Consider the following 10440-nt stretch of genomic DNA (forward strand, 5'->3'; position numbering starts at 1 on the left):
CTGTAAAGATGCAGCATTCTACCAGCGTGACCTATCGATGGCCTGGATTGATTATCGGAAAGCTTTCGATTCGACCTCCCATAGACTTATCATCTGTCTTTTCGAAATCTTAAAGGTTCATCCGCAAATAGTCAGGTGCATAGAGAGATTGATGCTGCTTTGGAAAACCAGATTTACTATCTCATCTGGAAAAAATCGTCTGACAACTAACAAGGTCGCCTTTCAGAGAGGTGTCTTTCAGGGCGAGACTATGAGCCCACTCCTCTTTTGCCTTACATTATTGCCACTATCTCTAGCACTTCGCCATTCCGACGGGTACTTGTTCGGCAAACCTGCAGATCGAAAGTACAAGGTCACTCATGTATTTTACATGGGCGATCTTAAGATCTATGCTAAAAACAAAGAGCAACTACATCTAGCTCTAGGGATTGTCGAACGATATACTGAGGAAATTGGAATGGAATTTGGGTTAGACAAATGCGCCAAGGTTTACTTGAAGCGAGGAAAACTTAATATAATCCCTGAATATCCTGAGCTCGTTGATAGAAGCGCTATACGACACCTTTGAGCTGGAGAGACTTTTACATACCTGGGCGTGCCACAGAGCCGCATTCAGAATATGACATCTATAAAGGATACTTTCCGTAGCAGATATAAACGTCTCATCCGACAGATTTGGTATTCCGAACTGTCGGCGAGGAACAAAGTATCTGCAACGAACATGCCTGCCGTCCCGGTAGTACTCTATTCATTTGAAGTAGTTCCATGGACGAAAAACGAGCTCAGATCCCTTGATATCGGGACAAGAAAGTTTATGCACGTGAACAAAAGCATGCATCTTAAGTCTTCCGTTCCGCGACTGTACATTTCATGCCGTCAAGGTGGTCGCGGAATATTGAGGCTTGAATGTCTTGAACAACAGGATTATTCTGGGTACAGCACATAGAGTGGGAAATGGAAGAGACCCTCTTCTTAAAATGGTCAAGAATCACGAACAAGTGGGCAAAGGAGCGTTTCTTTACAAAGCAGCGGAGGAGGCTACTGAAACACTCGGACTTGACTTCAATATTAGGGGTGAGCAAAATGCATCACATCTTATCCATCTCGAGTACTCACTCCTGAAAGCCCGGATTAAGAAAGTACAAGAGAAAAAATTTCGCGAACAGCTCCTCGATAAGAGGATGCACGGTATCTTCCACAGAAATGTGAAGTATCAGTGAATGTCTTGTGAGCTAAAGTTTGCTTTCCTTAAATCGCCCGGATTGAAGTCTGGTACAGAGGGTTTCATTTTTGCATGCCAAGACGGTGTCATTTCCACCTTAACATACCGTCGCCACATTTTGAGCCAAGACATTCCCGAAAATTTTCCAGAAATCTGCATATGTAAATTTAAAAAAATGTGTAATTGATGTTTAACTCTCACCCACGCCTTTAAATTTTCAGTTGATAAATATCAATTTTTATATAAATATTTATACTTTCAACAAAACAAACATTTAATAAAAAACGGTATTTTCATCAAAAAAAGATTTCACTTGATTTTTCAAAACCAAAATATGAATTTCAATCAAAAAGTAAATTTTCTACAATTCTCTAGCGAAATGGAATAGCTATATTTTCATTTTTAAAAATCAGTTTCAACAAAAAAAACCCAGGGTTCAACAAATTCGGTTAAATTTTGGAAAAACTAAATTATCATTTAATTCAAATCATCTATGTTAAATCAAAAAAATTTCAAATGAGCAGTTGAATTTTCAACCCAGAAGATTAATTTTCCATCAAAGAAAGACACATTTTTAAAGAATAGATGATTTTCAACAAAAAAGATCAATTTTCAACAACAAAAAGGATGAAATTTCATTGTAACCCATGTGGAAAAATGGAGGGGGCCCCGTTGGGGTCCACATGGATTGTTCTCATGCCTTCTGGAAACCATGAGGGCTATCCAGCCGTGGTTCCTTATGGAAACGACATGCTAATCCATAGGGGCCCAACATGGGCTTCCATCATGGTTGCCACCATGAAAGCCCTCTTGGTGTTTTTGCCAGTGCTGGCACCTATACTGGCATATCTCTGAGATGATAACACTATTTTGTACTGGGCTGTCAGTGTTGGGCCAGCACTGGTTATCGCTACTAGCACAGTACTATTCCAATAGGAAATTCACAATGGGCAGTAGCATTGCGTCAGTGCTAACTAGTATCGCACTACTATACTCTAACTATATGTCAAAAAAGTTATTTAAAAATAAATATTAATTAATTGCAAGTATTTTGATAGTCCTTTTTAGAGTGAATACAATGACAGGAAATGTAATTCTTTGATAACATTAAAAATTTTTCATAAAAGATGAAACTTCTAATTTAAAAAAAAAAGCATGAAAAAAGTTGTTTTTGGGACAGATGTATTTATAGTTTTTTGAACATTTAGAATGCATGAACCATATTTTAAAACGTATTTTTTATGTCCATTTGTTAGGATATAAAATATTTACCCTTCCGACTTAGAAGTTTTAATCGTTGATCCGTGAGGGCACTCGAGCTGGGCCCGCAACGAGGACCCCTATGGAACATCCATATTGTCAGACTGCGAATTTCAAGAAAGTGTTATCGAATTTTTATCAGGAATTCGCTGTTTGCAAGTCTGAACTCATAACACCTTAAAATTTCTGGTGTCAAAAAAATATACGTCCTTTGCACTTTGAAATTTTAATCGTTGATCCGTGAGGGCAACTAAACTGGTACACCTGCGGGGGCCCCTATGGAACATCCAAATTGTGCGATGTCGAATTTCAAAAAAAGTGTCTTCCAATTTTTGACAGAAATTCATTGCTTGTAAGTCTGAACTCATGAAACCTTAAAATTTGTAGTGTTGAAAAAATATTCACCCTTTGGACTTTGAAATTTGAATCGTTGATCCGTGAGGACAGCTGAGCTGGGTCCCCTACGGGGGCCACTATGGAACATCCATATTGTGAGAGTTCGAATTTCAAAAAAGTGTGATCCAGTTTTTGACAAAGATGCATTGTTTGTAAGTCTGGACTCATGAAACCTTAAAATTTGTGGTGCTGAAAAAATGTTCACCCTTTGGACTTTGAAATTTGAATCGTTTATCGGTAAGGGTAACCGAGCTGGGCCCTCGACGGGGGCCCTCGTAGAATTTCCACGAGTGGAACATCCATGCCGGCACCCGCCGGGGGCCCTAATCCTAATAGGTCTCAGCGGGGCTTTTTCCACACGGGAAGTTGGCAAAATATGTTTTCCACCAAAGAAAATTAATTTTTAATGAAACAGTTTAACTTTCAATCAAACAGATGAATTTTTAAACCCACAAAGATTGAATTTCTATTTTTTAAAATTTGCGAAAAATGGAATAGTTAAATTTTCGATTAATAGAACATATTTTTAATAAAAAAATCTACTTTTCTACTAAAGAAATAAAATTTCGACCACAAAGATCAATTAATAAAAAAAACAAATTTTCAAAAAATAGATGACTTTTTTACAGCAACAAAAATTTTCAGCAAATAATAGAATAGGGTAACTTTCAGTTAGAGAAATGTTTTAAAACAAATAAAATAATTTTTCAATGAAATAGTTAAATTTTCAACCAAACACATGAATTTTCTACCAAAGAAAACTGTCGACAAAAAATTTTAGTTACATTTTTAGTTAAAAAATTACTTTTCATTAAAAAAGCTTATTTTCATTGAAAACAATAAATTTTCAAACCAAATATTTTAATATTCAATCAAATTTTAAACCTCAAGGAGTTGACATTTCAACTCAAAAAAAGTGAATTTGTCATAATAATATAATACACTTATTCTACTACAAGCTGCTGTTAACAGTTAATATTTTTGCACAAACAAAATTTTCTATCTACAAATATATGCATAGGTAACATACGAATTAAGAAAATGATTCATTGAACGACATAAACGCACTGAAGAGAAGCTCAATATGCAATTAAGGGTCCATTTTTACATGGATTAAAATTTTACTGGCCTCTTCCTCTAAAAGCTATAATGTTAAACATTTTACCTTCAACGAAGGCGTCTTGGCTTTTCGAAGAAATAATCAGCGCACATTTTTCAGCTGGATGTTGCTTTGAAGTTAAGAAGAAATTTTCAAGTTCTGGCACTTTTTAAAAAAATTCCATATCCTTTTCACTTTTTTCCTTTAATATTTTGCGTTTTTGTGCGCCACTTAATATTCTTTGAAGATAGGACACCGTGTACCACAATCAACTTATAAATTTTTCATAATTAAAAAAAATCCAAATTATTTGTTTATGCTCTGATCACCACCAAAGACAGAAGCCGTATCGAACGACTGACCATGGAAAACTGAGCCTAATTTTCAGGTCTAAATTAGTAACAAATGCAGAACTCTTAAAATTCAGCCTGCTAACGTTATCTATCCGTAGGAAAATAAAGTGAATTTCTCTAATATTATGTACCTGTACTTAATGGGGTTTGGTACCCACTAAATGTCCTTGAAGACGAGGTAGCTTCTTATTGTTAGTTGATCTCATTTCAACCTAAGGAAACAAGCGGCAATGTAATCCAGGCTTAATTCTGTGAATTTACGAAAAAAGAACCCTCAAGTCCAGTTCCTGAGTTTATAAGACACAAGTAGAGCATTAAAAGTTAGAGAGCTTAGGACAACCATTAGCTTTCAGTACAAAGTGATTTCCAAGTGAAATGTTGAATGAACAAATGGCAATTTGAAGGCTTTCTATTTTGAATTTCGAATAATCTCCAGATTTTGAAAACACGCCACCCAAGGCCCCCTAAAGTCTTTGGGCACCTAGGCCTTGGCCTGTGCTGGCCTTATGGTTAATCCGACACTACGCCAAATCATAGGCAGAGAGATAAAAAGTTTTTTCCTCGTCTTTGCAATGTCTGTTAATGTCACTTCGACAAGTCGAACAAATGATATGAGGAATGTAAGAATGGACAAGCCTTTCTTTGCGCCACCATGAAAATTACTGTACGTATTTTTTAAATCATCTGTTAAAGACCTTTTATTTTTGGGTTGAATGTATCCACCACATACGACACAAAATGTGTCGCGACTATCACAAGGTGGTATGGAAAAGTAGAGAAGTTGGTTTAAAGGGATATTTCCAAAATATGAAACTGATTGAAATTTATATCGAAAAGATACAATCTTCAGTAGACCTACTCATGAACAAACTTAATTCTAAAAAATATTAAACGCAAATTTAAATCTAGCACTTAGACTAGTCTTAGCCTATATACAAACTTAAGAAAAGTTGCCCCAAATGATCAATTTTTACTACGCAAAATGGATTTCTACGATGACTACTGTATAAAACTTTACTAGTGATGTTTAATATTAGTATCACGAACAATGTAGAGGAATATGCGTCTGTAAACGCTTTAACAAAAGCTATTTTTTAACAGGTTTTCAACAATACCATGAAAAATTTTAATATGGACCTTTTTGGGCATGATTAATCAAATCTTAAGGGCATGTGATACTTACAGTTTCCACGGCTTGTTTCCACAAAAAATTTTTGCTTTAAATTGCTGTAGTTTCTAAACTGATATAGATATTATACTGTTTTTTTTATTCAAGTAGTTCTTTCCATTTTCAAAAAAGCCAGCTTGTTTTTTCTTGATTTTTTCCAAAGTTGGTACTATTATGATTAATATATTCCATGAGAGTTTATCTTGTGCCCGGAATCAGGGGGTCTCGAAACGTGGAGATTTTAAGAAATCCGCGCGTCAGTTTTCACCTAAAAGCAATAGATTGTTTTTAAATGCAGTTATTCTGTAAATTATATTTACACATAAATTATATGATATAATGATTTATATATAAATATTTAATGAACAGGTTGCATCAATTTAAAACATCTCGGAATTGAAAAGGATATTCTGAAAACGAACGTTTCAGACTTCGCTGAATGGCCATCATCATTAAATCCCGAATTCACAGACAACATCGTGAGAAATCTACCTCCTCAAAAATCTGAGACATTAGATTTTTCTAAATCAAAAAGAGAATATGGGCCTCGAACTCGGTCTGCTAATAGCACTTTATCTTACAAAAAAGCTACCAAATGGAGAGTCTGTGCCTCGAAATTGGCTATTATATTCAAAATCATTAGGATCTGTAATATGCCAAATTTGTAAATTATTTGGGAAAAATAAGTCGTCCTTACCACGCGGTTAAAAAGATTGGAAGAATGCCTTGCAGTTTTTTATATCCCACGTGCGAAGTAATGAACATCGCGAAAATGCATCAATCTGGCTTTTAAGATCCAGCTTGCTGGGTGGATTAGATACTGCTTTAGAGAAAAGCTACGAAAAAGAGCATCAGTATTGGAAACAAATCCTTCAGCGAATTGTTAGCGTGATTAAACTTCTGGGTACTCGTGGCTTAGCCACGCTAATAAAGGAACAGGAAATGTACACAGTAAAAAGACAACCTTCAAGTCCGCTAATATAGCGACGGAATTTAAGGTGTGATCAAAAGAAGAACGCCACGGCCGTTAGTCAGCATTAGCCTAAAAACTTAAAGTCCGCACACTTTGTTGAATGATGTGCGCCAAAGTGCGTCTTTTTTTGTGTGCAAAGTAAATATATATAATGAGGAGATTCAGGCAGTCATGGCAGAGAGTACGGCGATCGAGATGAATTTTCGCATTGAGTGGACTGAATTAAAAAAAGTAAATGCGAGCAAATTTAGATATCGAGTTAAAAGATTGTCGTGGCCAGTCTTATGATAATGTGCCTAATATGTCATGACAATATGTAGGCCTACAATCAAGAATCAAGGAACACAACCCCTTAGCTTTGTATGTTCCTAGTTACAAACATTCTCTAAATCTTGTCGGGAATTGTGCGGCAGGTTGCCGTTTAAAAGCCATAATTTTTTTCATGTTTGTGCAAGACGTGTACACGTTCTTTAGTGCTTCTCCCAGTAGATGGTCGAAGTTAGGTGCCATCGTAGAGCTGTACAAAAGTCTAGGATTATATGCTGCGAGCCTCTGTGACCGTTTCAAGTACTACGAAGAAGAAGGGAAAAGACTAACACAATGTAATGATTATCAGGATGAGAACAGAGAACCATCTGAGCCGAATTGTTGAAAAGAAGTGCTTCTTACGAAGTGATTGATGACCGATTCAGCTTTATCAGATAGATGAAATCATGTTCAAATAAACTTAATATACAAAAATCGAAAGAGTTTTATCATATTTATTTTGAAGATACAGATAGACAATTAGGGAAACAATATATTCATTTTAAGACGTTCCTAAACACTATAAGCCTTAAAGAAAGCGAATGTTCAGCGGTCACGTTTTTACGAATTATTTGCGAGAAGTACCTGATAACTTTATACTCGAATCTTGAAATCAAACCTTGAACATATCTGACTATATTATTGACGAATGCTAGCGGAGAGCGATCTTTCTCTGTTTTAAAGCGAATAAAAAATTATTTAATGAACTCAATTAGAAACGAACTTCTTTCTGCTTTAGCATTCTTTGTGGTTAATGCAGATCTTGTTAGTAACCCCAATTGCGATGAAATTATAAGTGTATTTGCACAATTGAAAGAAAGAAGGCGGTATTGAAATTCCGAAATATTTCACAGGTTAATTATTTTATAAATAAGAACTGTTGGGCATATATGTAGTGCAATATATAAGAGAAGTATAATTAAACTTTGTATTATAAAATATTTATCTTTTTTATTTCACCAACTTTATGAATTAATTTTTTTCCATTAGGGAAAAATTGAAATTTAAAAATTAATTATTGACAACTAATTTTTACGTGTTTAAATAAAGTTATCTAGTTAAACGTATAAAATGGGATTTACTTTCTGGTAAAATAATTGAAATCTCGAAAATTATATTTAGTAGGAAGAGAGGGGGGGGGGGGCAAAAACGGTCATGGCCTAGGGGCCCAAAATTGGTTAATCCGGCATATGACTTCATATGAAATCATACTTTACACATCACATAAACCTGGCGTTGGCACCCCGTTTCTGTAACGGGTAAGTTATGAAAGAAGTGGTATCTCTACGTGGGTCAAAAATGGTAACGCTAAAACCACTTCAACTGAATTTAAAGCGTTTCTCACGCTGTATTAAGCGAGTTCAAATTTAATTTATTTAAAAAGTACCTGATACTATAGCATTCTAGAATGGTGACAAGGTTGCAAATTCTAAACAGCACAGAACCCGCATAAAAACTTTTCAGGTTTTTCTAAATAACAACAACAACTTTCCAAATAACAACAGATAACAACAACTCTCCGCATTCCACACGGTTGAGACTGTCATGAATCATTCATGCCTGCGTTTTTGTTGTTTTTTTTTACATTTTTTTCTCACTTTTTTTTATTCTTCGTATTTTTTGTTTTTTTTTGCGATTTTAAAATTTTATTTATTTTTTTTCGTATATGTTTTTCACACTTCTGAAGTTGATAATGTAAGTGCTTCAAATTGCTTCGATGCATTTAAATATCCTATTAGTTTCAATAAGGTACTTAATTTTTGACATAGAATCTAATTCTGACATTTTATATGTAAAAAATATTTTTTATGCAGTAATTTGTTTTTAAAAATTGTTTAAACAAAATAATTTTGCAAAACTCATCGCATGTTTGGATAAAGCGTACTCAAAAACCCCTTAGATAATTGATGTTGTATTTGTATTTTCTTAGCCTGTCTTATGAACATAAACAGTTTTATTAAATTTACAAAATTAAATTTTCAAGAAACCAGTTTGACTTTCCACCAAGCAGTTGAATTTTTAACAACAGAAAAAATGAATTCTCGACGAAAAATGTAATAGTTAATATTTCAACCCAGAAAGGTTGATTATAATCAAGCAATAGAGACGAATTTTCAACAAAAAAGTGAAACTTTCAAGTCAAAAATATGAATTTGCTCAAGTTAGTTCAACATATAATAACAAAAATATGTAACTTTTTAATGCAATAGTTCAATTTTCAGTCAAATAACCTGGAAAATTAGACTTATTTCATTTAAAATTAATAGCCCTTCTATAGCTCTTCTGAGAATTGACGCCGCGCCGCAGGTAGGTGTAACAGAAGCTGCGCGGGGTCTGCGGTTGTCACTCAGACGAGCACTTAAGCGTGAAGAAGCAAAAGCGGAGCGGGCTAAAATGAGTAAGTTTCCATCCACCGTCAGCCCCAAAATGGGTGCTACAGAAGAGTTTAACTGTATTATATTTTTCGTCGAGAATTCATTTTTTTGTTTGTTACAAAATCAACTGCTTGGTGGAGAATCGAACTTCTTTGTTGAAAATTTAATTTGTATGGTTGAAGATTCATCAGGTTAGTTGAAAATTCACATTTTTTGAAATAGAAACATTATGTTACGTCGGTTAATTGTAGCTTTTAATTATTTGCGGCGGTTTTATCCAACTTCAAATAAAATATATCTCTGGAATTTACTGTGAATATACTGTAAGATAATAAAAGTAATTTTATGTGTTTTAATCAGTTTTCTCAATTTTCAACAATTTCTTCATTTTTATAAAACATAGACCAACAGATATAGCATTTTTCTGTTTTCAAGTAAATGTAGCTTGATTGATTTAAAATTATACCAGAGCTAAAAAAAATTTAGCTTTAAAAGGTTGATTGTTTTCGAAATTCTGTATAAAATAAACGCAGGGTGAAACCAACTTGTCTAGTTTTTAAGTAGATATTGCAAAAATAGTGAAAATTTAAATTTTTTCTTAAATTTTTAACAACTTCTAAAACAAATCGGTACAAATACATGATACTTGCAGCCATTTATTTATGATAATGTTTCTTAATTACTTATTTTTAAAATTACTTGTCTTGTAAAAACCATTATATACTCTGACTATGTATTTGTAATTCTCACTTGTCTGATTGTCTGAGTTGTTAAAAAACAAAAGAATGTTCTACCACCATTTGACGCTGAGTATCCAGCCAACTTGGATTTCCCCTATCCATCCTGGAAAACTGTTATAAGCTTAGCACAGGTTTACACTTGGCTATTTTCAATTGAGTCACGTACTAAGCCTTGATTTTCACAAATTACCATCAACCTTACAAGTAAAATTAATATTTTTCTCTTCAAAATTGTAAGAAGAACTCACTTCAATACACCTTACTATTTCTTCTTTTAGGTTTGGAGTTCAGAAGTCGCCGCTGTACATAAATTTACTGCGCAAGCCTTTAAACAGATTTGTTTCTTATTACTATTTTCTGAGGCATGGGGACAATTTTAGACCTCAAATAATCAGAAAAAAACATGGCGATACAAAGGTATGCTCAGAAAATTAAAGCTCACGAATAGATATAATTAAAAATTTGTCATAAGGACAACCGCAGGATTTCGCCGGGAGCGGGTGCTAATCTGAAAAATTGCACCCGCTTCCAGCGAAATCGCGGTAAAA

The 10440-nt window shown here is 34.2% G+C and overlaps 1 protein-coding gene across 1 annotated transcript in view; it reads left to right on the top strand.

The window, feature by feature from the left end:
- The window catches only part of LOC117179721 (heparin sulfate O-sulfotransferase-like), an 86502-nt gene that overhangs the window by 59460 nt on the left and 16602 nt on the right, over positions 1-10440 (top strand). Inside the window, exon 4 of the mRNA XM_033371763.1 lies at positions 10171-10309. Within this exon, the coding sequence (XP_033227654.1) occupies positions 10171-10309 (139 nt within the window). The remainder of the gene's footprint in view (positions 1-10170; positions 10310-10440) is intronic.

The sequence above is a fragment of the Belonocnema kinseyi genome, chromosome 9 (genome assembly GCF_010883055.1).
Source record: "Belonocnema kinseyi isolate 2016_QV_RU_SX_M_011 chromosome 9, B_treatae_v1, whole genome shotgun sequence".
Taxonomy (NCBI): domain Eukaryota; kingdom Metazoa; phylum Arthropoda; class Insecta; order Hymenoptera; family Cynipidae; genus Belonocnema; species Belonocnema kinseyi.